The sequence below is a fragment of the Solanum tuberosum genome, unplaced genomic scaffold (assembly GCF_000226075.1).
Source record: "Solanum tuberosum cultivar DM 1-3 516 R44 unplaced genomic scaffold, SolTub_3.0 scf00128, whole genome shotgun sequence".
NCBI lineage: Eukaryota > Viridiplantae > Streptophyta > Magnoliopsida > Solanales > Solanaceae > Solanum > Solanum tuberosum.
This window is the reverse complement of record NW_006239053.1, coordinates 135,801-152,073: the sequence shown is the minus strand read 5'-3', so window position 1 is coordinate 152,073 and position 16,273 is coordinate 135,801. Positions and strand designations below refer to the sequence as shown.

The 16,273-nt window shown below is 31.3% G+C and overlaps 3 protein-coding genes across 3 annotated transcripts; 1 reads left to right on the top strand and 2 right to left on the bottom strand.

Annotated features, from left to right (window-relative positions):
* Nucleotides 1–1,249: 1,249 nt before the first annotated feature.
* LOC102588802 (zinc finger protein ZAT11-like) lies at nt 1,250–2,110 on the bottom strand. Its single transcript, XM_006350688.2, has one exon. It carries the CDS (start codon nt 1,884–1,886, stop codon nt 1,392–1,394), a length of 495 nt encoding a protein of 164 aa, XP_006350750.1. The 5' UTR covers nt 1,887–2,110; the 3' UTR covers nt 1,250–1,391.
* A 3,337-nt stretch (nt 2,111–5,447) lies between these two features.
* LOC102583091 (zinc finger protein ZAT11-like) lies at nt 5,448–5,963 on the bottom strand. Its single transcript, XM_006350842.2, has one exon. The coding sequence runs from the start codon at nt 5,933–5,935 to the stop codon at nt 5,462–5,464; it is 474 nt and encodes a 157-aa protein (XP_006350904.1). The 5' UTR covers nt 5,936–5,963; the 3' UTR covers nt 5,448–5,461.
* An 8,189-nt stretch (nt 5,964–14,152) lies between these two features.
* LOC107061257 (uncharacterized protein DDB_G0290685-like) lies at nt 14,153–15,261 on the top strand. The gene is made up of 3 exons (XM_015310188.1): nt 14,153–14,173; nt 14,268–14,323; nt 14,424–15,261. Exons 1-3 carry the CDS (start codon nt 14,153–14,155, stop codon nt 15,259–15,261), a joined length of 915 nt encoding a protein of 304 aa, XP_015165674.1.
* Nucleotides 15,262–16,273: the final 1,012 nt, after the last annotated feature.

The window sequence follows — 16,273 nt, the reverse complement described above, 5'->3', positions numbered from 1 at the left end:
TTTATTAAGAAGAAATTTTCATACTAAAGAATCTTTTATTATAATTAAACTTTTTAATTTTTTATGCTATGAAAAAATAGGTTTTTTAAATATACTATATTGTCATCAATTTTGAATACTTATAAACACATATATTCAAAAAAACAAATGGTATACAAATCAACCATGAATGTTAACTTACATCATCATAAATTGTATAATGAATCAATAATATTAAATGTCAATTAACTATTACAATAGAATTAATTGTGTACTTTGAAATTCATGCTTACAATATTTTAAAAAAATAAATAGAAAGTGAATAATATTATTACTAATTTTTTCCCAAAAAATAATACTAAATATCTCAAAAGTCTCCTTCTATTCTAGTTGATATGTTATGTCATTAAATCATCATTTTAAAAAACAATAGACATATTTAATTCATTAAACTTATGCCTCTACAAAATAAATATGTAAATTACGTGAGAATTTATGAAGATTATAAAAAGATACTTTAAAAATATCTAACACCTTCATATTTTTCTACCCAATTTTTTTTTTAAATAGTAAAATCATTATTTTAGTTAATTGAGTTTGATGAATTAAATATGTCTATTATTAAAAAAAAAAAGTCTTCAATGTCATGGCATGCCAACTAGGAGAGAGTGGGATTTGAAGTGGTAAGTATATTTGAAGGAAAATATTGATAGTTGAGTGATATTTTGGTCCTAAATAAAATATAAATAATATTTCAAGGCAATTTCTTAAACTTGAATGACTATTTAGGGAATTGACTCCTAAATTTATCTACAAGAATAATAAGTTTATCCACGTGTATGTATCTACGACAGAACTCCAAACTATGATGAGTGTGTACTACATATTTCTTTAAAAAGTAGTACTCCCTCCGTTTAAAAAAGAATAACCTCCTTTTTTTTTTAGTCTATTTCAAAAAGAATGATCTCTTTCTTTTTTTGGTAATATTTTAATTTCAGTTTTTCACGTGACATGTTTAAGACCACAAGATTAAAAGATAATTTTGTACATTTGACATAACTTTAATTTAGGACCACAAGATTCAAAAATCTTTTTTATTTTCTTAAACTCCGTGTCAAGTCAAACTAGACCATTCTTTGTAAAACGAAGGAAGTATCACTTTTTCGAATAAATATAGTAAAGACTTAATTTGCTATGCCATAGGAATAATTGCTTCGATCATCCAAAAAAAGGAGCAAAATGATAAGCTGGAATGCCTTGTAAATAAATCTACTCAATAAATAAATCTGATCATTTAAGGTAAATAGATAACAGAATTTGTGATATATACACACAAGAAATTAAAATGAAAGACATCTTCTAGCTCTAGCTAGTCCTAAGAGGATAACAATGGAGGTGTGTGAGGGAATTAATCAGATAACGCAGCGCAAAACAGGTGCAGGTGCCGTAGGCCAAAACTGAAAATCATCATTCTCATCAGGAGTTAAATTAAGATCCACGCAAAATATCCTCTTGCTACTATTCGATTTCTTCAAAACTGGTATCCTTCTCACCGACGACGAATCTTTAATTTCATTTACAGGGGCACGGTGACGCCTCATATGTCCACCTAAAGCCTGCCCCATAGAAAACTCCATTCCACAAATTAAACATTCATGTACCTTGCGTTTTTTGGATAATTTTCCGTGAAGAAACTTTCCGATGTCGATCGTTGATTTCATCGATTTATGACTCGTTCGATGGCCGCCAAGCGCTTGGAAAGATGAGAACCGTCTTTTGCAGGTTTTGCATTCAAATGAATCACGACGATCTCGATCTATGGATGATAAAAGCATTAAGCAGTTAGCCATTGCTTGTGCTTCCACGTCACCGTTGTCTTCTCTGCTTTTTCTCATTAATGCCGTCATTATGAAGAATTGGTTAATGTAGATACAAATAAGATGCTTCGATATTTCTCTACTGAGTTTGAATAAAATGATGACTGATCTATTTGGGCTTACAATTGCTTCACATATTTTATAGTTACATTTTGCGCGTTCTATTCATAATGACAAACGCTAGTAGTGTGTAGAGATTTTCGGATTCAGTGATCTCGCCGCGTTTTCTAAAATCATCGAATATGAGTGTGTTTTTCAGGTAATTTTCATGTAAGTTTAAAGCACAAGGAAGAGTCCATAAAGTGAGCTTCCACGAAGTTTCCAGAATGATTCTAGGTTTGACTTGATCAAATACATGGAACATAATAATTTTGTGCAAAAAAAAATAAAAAAATCTTATCTTGAATTGCAAAAAGAATAGAGAAGATATGAATCTATAATCTTAAAATATAAAAAAGTTATATGACTGACTATCAAAATTTAGAGTCTAATTGTCAATGAAAGTTAGTTCATATAATAGGTGCAAAATTGTCTTTTAGTGTCTTTCTCCCTCCGATAGTTACTACTGCAAAAGATTTAACTAGGGGAATTTTTTGTTTTAAAAAAATGACCTAGTTTTTTTTTTAGTTTGTTAAAAAAAATGATTTTTTTAATTTTTAGCAATATTTTAATTTTAGTTTTTCACCTGATATGTTTTTGGTCATAAGAATAAAAAATGTTTTGGTACATTTGACATAACTTTTATTCAGGACTACAAAATTTAAAAACTTTATTATTTTGTTAAAGTTCATGACAAGTCTCATGCAATTTAGGATAGTTTTAAAAAAATAAAGGAGAAGACCTTATTGGAGTTTACTCTGGGAGGTGAAGGATGTAGTAACTAATTGGCACCCAAGTTAATAGGGAGTTGGACCATCAATCAGTTTGTATTGAGTTGTTCTCTAGTTATTTGTCCATTTTTCCTAATTACTTGTCTATTTTGACAAATCAAGAAAGGATAAATTATTTTACATATTATACCCTCAATTAATTACTTTGAAAAATGTATAAATTCTTGAAAATCTTAAGTTTTTAATTTAATATTTTAATTTTAGTTTTTCACCTGATATGTTTTTGGTCATAAGAATAAAAAATGTTTTGGTACATTTGACATAACTTTTATTCAGGACTACAAAATTTAAAAACTTTATTATTTTGTTAAAGTTCATGACAAGTCTCATGCAATTTAGGATAGTTTTAAAAAAATAAAGGAGAAGACCTTATTGGAGTTTACTCTGGGAGGTGAAGGATGTAGTAACTAATTGGCACCCAAGTTAATAGGGAGTTGGACCATCAATCAGTTTGTATTGAGTTGTTCTCTAGTTATTTGTCCATTTTTCCTAATTACTTGTCTATTTTGACAAATCAAGAAAGGATAAATTATTTTACATATTATACCCTCAATTAATTACTTTGAAAAATGTATAAATTCTTGAAAATCTTAAATTTTTAATTCATTCACTTCACAATTAATAGAAATAAAATGGTAAAATTACTATGTCAATTATTATTTTCTTAATAGGCGTGCTAATTCAAAAATAGATAAGTAATTAGGAACATAGGGATAGAGAGTAGTATACCATGTACAATACGTATAATATAGCATATATATTCTCCATCTTTTAATTTTCTCTATAAAAGACTAAATTATGTCTCTGTAAAACATCACGTCAACTTAACAAATCACAAAATATGATCATGAAATCATGAAATGAGGCAATAATAATACTGAATATGCTAGTATTTATATAGTAAAACTTGTTTTGCATTGACTTATTTTAAGTGTTTTTAAATCAAAATATTTTTAATACATTTCCATAGTATTTGGATAAATTTTAAAAGTGTTTTTAAGCACTTGGTTTAAAACCAAAACAAGTCATAAATTTGTAGAAAAAGCTAGAGCCCGTTTGAATTGAATTATTTTAAGTGTTTTTAAACTAAAATAATTTTAAAATATTTTTTTAGTATTTAAATAAATTAAAAAACTGTTTATGAACACTTGATTTTAAACTAAAATAATAAAAATAAATCAAAAATGAAAAGTTAATGTTTCCTCGTAATATGATATAAACATTTTTCAAGGTACGTATGGTAGGGACTATCTTTTCCAACTTGAATTTATGATTACTAAATGGAATCAATTACAAATTTGACCAAATTAGTTGTCTGACAAACTCTAATAAGTCAATTTCCACACTAAAACTATATATGAATCAATACGTGACACGCTTATCCACTTAAATACACTATTATATATAGAGTTTCCTTCATACTTAAGATTTTCGCTCTTTAAGAAATAATGACTTAACTGCCTACGTGCATGTGCATACAAACTAGCCACCTTATAAACCGTGTTCTTAAGATGTGTTCGAAGGTTCATCTTTCACACACTATATATAATCTTTTGGTGGCCAACTTAATTTCTTTAATTTTCCCACAAGATAACAGTTAGTATATACAATATATCTCAGTCCTTTTTACTTGTCTAATATTAACTTACAGAAATTAATTACTTAATATAATGACAAATTTACTATATTACCTTTTGTATATAATAAATTCAATGATTTGAAAAATATATTGAGAGATTACTGTAGATATTGAAATTTTGTGAGACTTTACAAGACGTGTTCAATTTGAGTTGAAACTCTACAATTTGAGTTGGGATTCTACAAGATCTATAAATAATAAATTATCTATTGATTTTTTAAAATTGAACAAGTAATTCACTACGAGTAAAAGTGATAGTAATCACTAATCAACAGACAAGTAAAAGTGAGCGAAAGAGAGAGTAACATTTTTTGCTTTTATCACAAAATCATTTTGAGGTGGTATTAATTGATAATTACACTAAGTTAAAAAACTTGGTAATTAATATTGATGATTATCTAATAACCACCAGTTATATTGATTGGCCACCATATTAATACTCCAATAACGTAACCAATAAGAAGTATGGATCCTCAAGAGTTCCATGTTGCCTTATTGTTGTACAAATAGGACTAAAAATAAAAATACAGAACCAGCCACTGTTACAGCTCAAAAGTTTTTTTTAAAGAAAAGGAAAAAAGAAAAATTAAGCTTCCTTTGATTGTGAATTAACATATAGGCATTAATAATTGCTCAGTATTTTCCTTAAACAATTAATTAGCAAAAACCTAAAGAGACTTGTCATCTGCCGGAAAAAGGACTCGTTAATCAACTTATGAAACAACTACTGCTCATTCTATGATTCTAAAGAAATCTAAACTTGTAGATTTTTATATTACCCACGACGATTAATCTGAATTATGCGCTCCCATCAAATTTTTTTCCATAAGTTCACACAAAGTTATTGATTTTGTTTTGCAAAACAAAACTGGTTGAATTAAGAAGGAAATAATATAATGAAATAAAACAATTAATCCTGTAACTAGTTTATAAGTTAGACAAAATTTGTATCTGTTTCATATACAGACTAGCCACAAATCAACAGAAATATGACTAAAAAAAAAGAGAGAAAGAAACAAAAATTTATAATATCTACTTTTCTCTAATCCAAAAATAAAACAATTTATTTAAAATATCTAGAACAACGAATGAACTACTGTAAACGCGGGGATAATCCCCAACGTCAACTGATCATTCTCATACGGTGTCAAATTCAAATCTAAGCAAAATTTCTTTCCACTCTCCGTCTCCATCTTTTCAGCAGATTTGTAAGTATTTTTCTCCTTTGGTTTCTCCATTAATTTATCGCGATGCTTTCTCATATGTCCACCCAAAGCTTGTCCAAGTACAAATTCCTCGCCGCAATAAGAGCATTCATGTTTCTTCGTCTTAGATTTAATCGAATCTGAAGGTAATACCAGTTTTGGTTTCTTGTGACTTGCTCTGTGTCCGCCTAAAGCTTGGAACGATTCAAACTGCTTCTTACAAGTTTTGCACTCGAAAAATCGACGTGATAGTGAACTATTCTTCTCTAAAATATTGACACAATTAGCCATGGCTAGTGTCTCCACTGTTACTATTTCTTCTTCTCTTCTCCTCTTTATTGTCATTATGACAGTCTGCAGAATTTTCAGTCGTTTACTGGTATGTGGGTTTTATATATAGTATAAGTGACTATTCTCGTTTCTTGTGCCCTAAGAAAAAAAGAGAGACAAGGACTTTTTTTAAACCGACACTCCTTCTTTTGCTTAGAAATTATTTATGGTGTTTCTCTTTTACTAACCTAAATATTTACTATAAAATATTATACTACTAGTATTTTTTTTAAATAGGAATTCTCATGTTTTGTTTTAATTTTTCAAAAATTATAAATTTAATTGTATAGTTAGACTGACCTTTTTATTTAGGAGATTAAAATGATTGATATTGAAAAATAGGAGTAAAACACTTATACTCCGTTGAGTAGGATTTAATTTGTTTGAATTATATATGGAGTTAAGTGTTTGATTTTAGAATACTTATAATTTTACTAAGAATTAAAGTCTATTTAATTTTTTTTCCTTGTGAATACAGATAAGAAAGAAGGATTGTGTTAATGCAAGACTGGTTCACAAGTTGAAATATTCCGAGTAAATTGCTGAACAGATAAGTCCTTGCTTCTCAGGCAATTCAATTAGCTATAAAGATTCCTTTTTAATACTTGTACTGATATGACTCGTCAAATGTCAATAATGAACCTTCACGGATAATATGTAAATCACTAGTAATATTGTCTGCTCAGGCCCGCATGACTTCAAATATCAATAAAGAAACTTCATGGATAATAAGAACAATATATATTTCCTAATTACTTGTTCATATTTCATTTTTTAGTTGTCCATAATTATTTGTCCATTTTGATAAATCAAGAAATGACAAAATTTTTTTTACCTATTATACCCTCAATTAATTATTTTAAAAAGGTAGAACTTCTTGAAAATATAAAGTTTTTAATTCATCCACTTCATAATTAATAGGGGTAAATTGGTAAACTTACTATGTCAATTATTGATTTCTTAATATGTGTGTTAATTCAAAACTGGACAAGTAATTAGAAACATAGGGAGTACTTGTGATTTCACAAAATCAATGCATAAATGACACTATTCATCCTATTTTACCCTTGAGAGTTATTAATCTAGAAAGTATGAATTTAATAACCAACATAGAAAACTAATTAATTTATTCATGTTTATTGGTCAAATTAATTAATTAAAATTAATTAATTCATGTTTATTATTAAAAACTTGAATTTAAAAAAATATTAAATAAAAATAAAATTGCGAACATACCTAATTTCTTAAAACACATGAAACTTCAAAGGGTGATAACTAACGACTAAATAGAAAACGAGGGAGTAGTATAGACTATAGAGTAATAACTTCCCTTTACACAGAGTCTCTAAAATATAGAATATTTCCAAAAGTGTTTAATGTCCCCCCCAACTTGATATTAATATCCCTAAACTTACATAGAAACTTCTCTCACACACTCCGTTGTTTACTGAATCCTTAATGAATTATTTATATATATTAAATAATTTTTTCAGCACAAAAATATAGAATTTGAGTCGAAAGAGAGCTCTTGTCAACTAGTATTCAAGAATTTAGAAGTGATTTTTCTATATAACCAAAAGTAAACTAAGACTAGGAACCTATAAAACTAACAAATTCTAATTAAACATAAATAACAAATACTTAGGAATCCTTTTATTTCCTACGATTAGTCTTTTCATTCCATTGATTTTTTCAGATTTGATATTTGTTTTACACTTTGTTCTTTATTCTGTAATAGATGAAACATGTCTTCTGATTACTTCCACTGTAGTTGGTGCGGAATTGAAGTTGCAATCATCCAGGATTTATCACCCGCTCTGACGGTAAGGATTCTGTTAGGGTTTTGCTTGAAGTTTAGTTTTTTCCTTAAAGAATGTAAGTATTATGATTTCATTCAATTCGATATTACATATGATTTTATATATATGCAGGTTTAATGTCAATGTAAGTATCAGACGATGTGTAATTTATCCATATTTATTTGGTACCGTAGTCAATGTGGAACGCTGCTCGGGTGGCTAATATTAAAGAGCATTTTGTTTTCATGAACAAGAAGATTTTGTTGGTCTTTTTTCTTTTCTTTTTTAAATACTGAATTAATGAGTTCTGTTTTACTTAAAAATATAAATAAAAGAAAAATGATCATCGAAAACTTATGGTTTAAGAGAAATCGAATTTCCAAAAGAACAAAGTTGCCACTTAATTTTTTAGTAAAAAATCAAGAAAAAACCTTAAGGTTTTCAAAAGATTTAAACAGATAAAATCAATTGAAAATAAAAGGGTTCGAAGTTCTACATTCCAAGAAGGTGTTAGGCCCTCTAACTTGCAGTTGACCGGCGATTTGACTAAAATGACTTTGACTAATTTTGAAAAAATATTAACTAAGAAAACTCATTTCATTTTTTTTTATTTGGAAATAAAATAAACTAAAAGATTTTAAGAATATAACTCATATGACTTTCATTTGGGAAATTTAATTAAATAAAACCAATTCAGATAAAAGGTTAGTCAAATACAAATAATCAAATAAATATTATTATACCCCATTTTAACTCGAGGTTCAAAATGGTGTACAACATATTGGTGAATCTTAAAACCATTTTAAAGAGTCGCCACCTAATTATGTTAAAGGTGAATTAGGACACCTTATTTTGCTGAAATTATACTAAATTAACTCTATATTAAAATTTACTTAACCTTGTGAGATTCTAGGTAAGGGTTCTAATTTATATTAAAGGGAAGGGGTAATACATCCTTTAAAATCTGTTAAAAACAGTTAACCGGCCAAACTTATGTTAATTAATTAGGCTAAGAAAAGTGATTGATTTTCTTACTTTATTATTTATTCATTTTTTTTTTAAAAAATAGTTAATACTTAGTATATAAGAAAAAGGATGACACGGCGATATGGAAAGTGTGTAATCAAATTTAGGGCAAGACACGAGCAGAACTAGTTATTAACAATATAAGAAGTTGGAAAACTAGCGTACAACTTAAAGTCAATAATGTAGGAAAGCCATTTTGTCTTTATACAAGTTTTAATTAATGGTCTTGCCAAAAGAAGAAGATGGGTGACTTATTTTTTAAGTCTTCAAAATAGGAGTTTTATGTGATGAGGGAAATGTCTCATAGCTTAAAGAAACCTCCAAATTAAGTACAACTACTAGTTATATATTAGAGAACATATAAGTAAACTCAAAACATTAATCACATCAACACAAATAAATTAAACAAGCTGAAGTAATTAAAGGTCATGCTTGGCTCTAACAGAGGAAAAGATTATCTCCTCCGTTGGTCGATGTATGAACCAATATGAAGCAGGAAAAAGTAAGGATGTGCAAGTAATATAAAATAATCGAGATCCATGTAAGCTCCATAAAAGATTTTTCCTTCTGTAAGTTGGCTGTCTTAACGAAATAGAGATGAACGAGGGTGATAATAAATGGAATCTGTACATCAGTGGCCTTATCGAGTCTCAAGTGAAACTCTTCGGCTCCGGTGTTCATGCAAAATAGATAAACGAGATAAAAATGATTAGAAAATAGTATACTCTCGATCAAACATGTGAGCTAGATAATAAATAAATTATGAAGTTCACAGACTTGTAAATTCACATCAAACAAACATTTCTTTTTCATTAGTGTTACATTAGTAGTCATTGAGTTTATACTAATTCGAGCATTCAGAAACAAGTACATATATTCAAATGAGATAGTTATTCTCAATATAAACTTTCCAAACATAATCTCAAGTTAGATATGATATGTATAGAAATATAATTCTTGACTCTAACTATGGCCATGTTTAATAGCGAGTAAAGGAAAACAAAGAAATAGAGTTGTTGGAGCAATGTTTAGATACTAGAAAGTGATTCATGTACATATAAACATAGAGCAAAAACCACAAGCTTTGAACTATATATAATTGTCATTTTTATGCAAAATAACAGAAAATCTAACATGGATTCCTAAACTAATACAAACATACTGAACAAAAGGGTAAGATATAACAAGGAAAAGGTACCAAGATTACCGTTTGTGGGGCAGCGAACTAGGACAATGAGTAGAGGACGATGGTTTTTCCACCACGAGAAACTTGAACACGAATGATAGTCGAGGAACTGGGCAGAAGTCCTAGCAATTCTCGATTCAAGAGCGTATTTCGAGTGTATTGCTACTTGTTCCTAAAGGTTGTTCTCTGTATTTCTGCCAAGAAAACTTACCTTGTATTTTTGTTCAAAAAAAAATCCCCCTTTACAAATAAATATAAGAGGTGATTATATAAGGGAAATTAGGGTAGATTTCGGGGGGAATCGGGTAGAAATTTGGGGCCAATTCTAAATTCAAAAATTTGAATTCCTTCACCAAGTCGGACAAACACCTTTTCCTTGGGGTTTTGACTCATTCCGAAAGGGGAAAGGGGGACGGAGAGCGTGCCTGATGCTGGTACAAATTGGAAAGGGACGGGAGGAAGACGACACAGTGATTGGGCCTTACGATTTTGGGCTGAGTCGCTACTGGACTGCGCTGCTTCGGGTTGATTTTCTGGGCTGCTGGACGCGGTTCACAACCGGACTGTGTTTGGTTTCGATTCCGGGCTTCACGATTTGCTTCGCTTAAGGGTTTTTCGCACTGGTTTCGGTCGCAATCGAGGAAGAAGATGAGTATTGGGTATTGCTGTACGTTGTACATATGTTGCTGGGAATGGGTATTGTATTAGAATGAAAGTGGGCTGCTGATGTAGTTTTAGGAATTTAGAAATGGTTCTGAGTTTTGGTTGGTGGGCTGTTGGGATTTTATTTGAGAAAAAAGAAAAGAAGTGGGCTGGAAGAAAAGAAAAAGGCCCAAAAAATGGGTCTTGCAAAAATGGCCACTGGAATCTAGCCCATTAAGTTATACAACTCAACCCAAATTGAGGTAATCAATTAATTCGGCTAGAGCTTAAATGAAAATGAATAAATATAACTAATTAACGAGCTTCTTAATTTTTAACGAAATAAAATAATTAGCCTAATGAACTAATGACTCAAAATATAAACTACTAATTTAGACAAAATTAATTTGATAAAGTATTTTTACGTAAAACTAAAATCTTTTTGAGACCATTTTTGAATATTTATAAAATAAAAATTAAAAAAAAAGCATATTTATTATCAAAAATTGTAAAAGCGACCAAAATTACTTCAAATACTTAGAAAATATCTTGAACTTTACAATAACTAATTATTTCAAGAAGCTCAATGATTAGTTTGTATTGGGTGTCAACAAGTTCTCCAGATTACAGTCCCCCAACCGGACAGGTTTATTAGAGAAGGAAGATTCTGTATGATATTGTAAGTTGCTAATTACAAATTTGCAAATTGAGACTGTCTGTACACGTAGTCAGTATGACTTGTAAGGGTTAACACAAATGAGTACTCTGTGGCAGGGATACGCTTAGTTTATGGAACGCAGGCCCAAATGAGCAAAATGGTGATCAAGATTTGGGAGCTAATGGGCAAAATGTTGATCTAGCTGGAAAGGCAAATGACAAGATGTGGGCGCTAATCAGCACAGTGTTTTAAATGTCTTGATACAAATCTTTCAAAATTGCTTATCAAGATGGAGGCGTAATGAACAGAATCACGATCATGATGGAGGCGCTCCAATGATTGAATGAAGATGTAGACCAACTGGATCAGGATCAACTAATGATGAACGTGCAGACATTGATAGCCTACTCATGCTGATATTCTGCTTATACAAAGTGCTATAATCCATAGTTGTGTAATATTCTGTTTTCCATTTTTGTTTTGAGATTGCAGTACCTATTATTACTTCAAGTTGGAATAAACCAATTGACACTGAACTGTTTACATGTTTGAGCTCGGGTACTATACCGTGCTCTATATGCTGCTTAGTTTTTAATTTCTTGATACAAGTCATCTGTCAAGCATTTGAGTATAACCGACCGGTTAAAAATTAATACTGGATTACTTACTTCCTTAGAATTTTTTTTTATAGTAAATGGTACTAGAATATTTAAATAAAGTGCCAGTGCTCACATTATACTACAGGTTTCTGTAGTCTGCTGTCTAAAATATTGCAAATATGTAACCTTCTGAAATTTGTACAATTCCTTTTGTCAGGAGGCTATTGCAATGTAGATATGCACAATTATTGTTCTTGTATATTATACTGACCCAAACAGTCATATTTGAGGATTCTGTCTTGTTTGGCTAAGAAATGATCCTCAAAATTTAACAACTCAGTGCGTTAGACTGACGTGATAACCAACTAATCAGTCCATATAGGTTGTAAATACAGATATGTTTCAAACTGCGGAATGGAGAATCTAGTCCAAATGAATTCAAGAGGGATGACTATTCGTTTGTTGTTGCCTTACTGCTGCCTAAACTGCCTAAAATCTTATACAAATCCTGTAACAAAGAGATTACTAATGAACACTAACAATAGTTCTCAAAGACACCTTTGTATTGATAAACTGAACCAACTACAACTTCTGTAAACAACAACAATACTTGATAAACTATATTTAAGGCAATTTGAAATACAAGAAGAAATAACTAGTGATAGATAGATAAATAAAAGAAATGGGATGAGAAGATAGAGTGAAGAAGGAGATGAGATAACAGAAAGATCCATCATGATTTTGCTTGCCCCATTATGCCCAGTACTTGTTCTGTTTATACATTTTGTTGCAGCAAACTCTGTCCTTTGTCACGTGACCTCCCACTCTTCCAAACGTAATCGCCAAGTCTTTTAGGAGGAATTACTCTTCTAGAGCTCTTATGTGGCATATCCATGTGATTATTCTCCGTGGCACCCCCCATGTCATCCAGGTCTGCAACTTGACTCCTCTTGTTCACAACAAATCCTCTTTGCGTGAATTTGTATAGAGTTATCCTTCACCACAGCAAGTCTATTTCTGAAGATGTCAGCCTCTCAAGTTTCAACAAGAGATCCTGACTTCTTAATTAAGTTGCAGCACCAGTATATATACTCTGATAAGTTTTTACCATTGAAATTCACACAAGAAATCATAATTAAATAATATGTCAGGCATCTATCATTCTGCGTAACTACTCTGATAAGTTTTTACCATTGAAATTCACACAAGAAAATAGTCTAAAAAAAAAAAGAAAAAGAAAGGATAAACTGTAAAATCTTCATAAGGGGAAAAATAATAAATAATTTTTTTTATCCCTAGTAAAAGGTTAGAAAATTTTCAGAGCGATTATAAAACAGAGCTGGTGAGGCCATTTCAAAACAGAACTCTTCTCAATTAGTTGTATACAGAGCTCTTCTCAATTAGTAGATTCTCATTGATCAATCAACTCTTTTCAGAGCGATTATAAAACAGAGCTGGTGAAGCCATTTCAAAACAGAGCTCTTCTCAATTAGTAGATTCTCATTGATCAATCAACTCTTTTCAGAGCGATTATAAAACAGAGCTGGTGAAGCCATTTCAAAACAGAGCTCTTCTCAATTAGTAGTATTCAAGAATCAAGAACTGATTTTTCTGTTATAATTTTCACCCATTTTTTGTTTTATTGGATTCTCATTGATCTACCAACTCTTTTCTCCCTGGTGAGAAGTTAGTCTCTTCTTTCCACTGATTTTTCCAGCTTTTATATTTCTCTTACATTTTGTTCTTTTTTCTGTATTAGGTGAAACATGTCTTCTGATTACTTCCACTGTCGTAGCTGCGGAACTCGAGTTGCACTCGTTATGGATTACGATCACACTGTAAGGATTTCTACTCTGTATGATTTCTTGCTATCGATTTGTGGTTCTTTGATACTCCAAATTTTCGATTAATTTCTTCTGAATTGTTCTATTCGCTTATAAAGAAAAAACAAATATAACCAACTTATTGTTATATTCGATCAGTATATGGTATCTTTTGATGACAATCTGTATGATTCAATCCCTTAATTTCTACAGCTAGTTGTATCATGAATTCAGTACCACTTGTTATATTTCTTGACTAAGCTCAGAATCAACTTATTTTTTTGTGTTATAAATATTGCAGGTAGATGACTTAGTGAATGCAGGGTTCTTTACTGAAGTGTAAGTCTCGTGCAATTTCAACATCTCGAGATTTTATTTATTGCCTAATGAGCCATATATGCAGGTTTAATGTTGAAGAAGCACAGAACGAGCAATATATTCTAGTAGATGGCATGACCCTAGCCAAGACTTACTGTGTCAAGTGTAGCATCCCACTCGGATGGAAACTTGTAAGATACTAGTAATATTAAAGATCATTGAGTTTCATGATAACAAGAAGATTTTGTTGTTCTTTTTTTTTCCCTCTTGAATTACAGAATTTATGATTTCTCCAGATTGCAGCCTCCCAACCGTCTAGGAGTCATAGAGCAGGAGGATTCTATATGAGATTGTAAGTTTCTAATCACGAATTTGCAGATTGAGACCGTCTGCACAGGATTATATGTGGTATGACTTGTAAGGTGTTAATTCAAATGAGTATTTTGTGGCAGGAAGGCAGTTAGTTTCTGGAATGATGTAACGTTGCATGATCAAAATGGAGGCGCTAATGAGCAAAATGTTGATCAAGGTGGAGGCGCTAATGCGCAAAATGTTGATCAAGGTGGAGGCGCTAATGAGCAAAATGTTGATCAAGGTGGAGGTGCTAATGAGCAAAATGTTGATCAAGATGGAGGCGCTAATGAGCAAAATGCTGATCAAGATGGAGGCGCTAATGAGCAAAATGTTGATCAAGATGGAGGCGCTAATGAGCAAAATGCTGATCAAGATGGAGGCGCTAATGAGCAAAATGCTGATCAAGATGGAGGCGCTAATGAGCAAAATGCTGATCAAGATGGAGGCGCTAATGAGCAAAATGCTGATCAAGATGGAGGCGCTAATGAGCAAAATGCTGATCAAGATGGAGGCGCTAATGAGCAAAATGCTGATCAAGATGGAGGCGCTAATGAGCAAAATGTTGATCAAGATGGAGGTGCTAATGAGCAAAATGTTGATCAAGATGGAGGTGCTAATGAGCAAAATGTTGATCAAGATGGAGGCGCTAATGAGCAAAATGTTGATCAAGATGGAGGCGCTAATGAGCAAAATGTTGATCAAGATGGAGGCGCTAATGAGCAAAATGTTGATCAAGATGGAGGCGCTAATGAGCAAAATGTTGATCAAGATGGAGGCGCTAATGAGCAAAATGTTGATCAAGATGGAGGCGCTAATGAGCAAAATGTTGATCAAGATGGAGGCGCTAATGAGCAAAATGTTGATCAACATGGAGGCGCTAATGGACAGAATCATGATCAAGATGGAGGCCGGCCAATGAAACGACCGAAGATATAAATCAACTGGCTGATGGAATAGATAATATTGATGAAAATGCAGACTATTGATAGCCTACTCATTCTGATATTCTGCTTATACAAAATGCTATAATTCATAATTGTGTGATATTCTGTTTTGAGATTGCACTACATATTATTACTTCAGGTTGGAATAAACCAATTGACACTGAACTTTTTACATGTTTGAGCTCAGGTTCTACCGTTCTCTTTATGCTGCTTAGTTTTTAATTTCTTGATACAAGTCATCTGTCAAGCATTTGAGTATAATCGACTGGTTAAAAGTTACTAATGGATTACTTATTTCCTTAGATTTTGCTTAATAGTAAATGCTACTAGTATATCTAACTAAAGTGCCAGTGCACAATTGTTGTTCTTATATATAGTGGACGAAGCAATCACATTTGAGGATTCAGCTTTGGCTAAGAAATGATCCTCAAACTTTAACTACACCTTGATTTCTTGTCCAACTGAAGGAGCTAATAACAGATATGTTTCAAACTGTGGAAATGGAGAAGTTAGTCAAAATGAACTCAAGAGGGATGAGTTGCTGTATGTTCAACAATTGCTGATTGACAGCATGAAGTTTATCGCTGCCTAAAAACTAATACAAATACTGTAGGTTTGAAAAGCATGAATTTGTAGTAGAGTTTTCCTTCACCACAGCAAGTCTCAACAAAAGGATCCTGCAGCACAAGTACAGTTTGGCACATAAAGGAAAACTCACTTAAGGAATTTAATCCCTAACCGGGTTTGTGGATTGTTTCCTCTCAATCTTCGTAAGGGGAAAAATAATAATAGATTTTTTTTATCCCTTGTAAAGGGTTAGAAAATTTTCTAAGCAGATTTTTTAATTCTGTAATAGGTGTGAAATGTCTATTAGGAAAAATAGAAATAAAAATTAGGTTGTAAATACAGACATGTTTCAAACTGCGGAATGGAGAATCTTGTCCAAATGAATTAAAGAGGGATGACCATTCGTTTGTTGTTGCCTTATCGCTACCTAAAAGCTT

Excerpts from the sequence above, each read along its gene's own strand:
- LOC102588802 (XM_006350688.2), bottom strand. The coding sequence starts at position 1,886 with ATGACGGCATTAATGAGAAAAAGCAGAGAAGACAACGGTGACGTGGAA.
- LOC102583091 (XM_006350842.2), bottom strand. The coding sequence starts at position 5,935 with ATGACAATAAAGAGGAGAAGAGAAGAAGAAATAGTAACAGTGGAGACA.
- LOC107061257 (XM_015310188.1), top strand. The coding sequence starts at position 14,153 with ATGGAAACTTGTAAGATACTA. Across the intron at positions 14,174-14,267 it reads TGGAAACTTGTAAGATACTA|ATTGCAGCCTCCCAACCGTC; the intron begins GTAATATTAAAG and ends TGATTTCTCCAG. Across the intron at positions 14,324-14,423 it reads GGAGGATTCTATATGAGATT|GAAGGCAGTTAGTTTCTGGA; the intron begins GTAAGTTTCTAA and ends ATTTTGTGGCAG.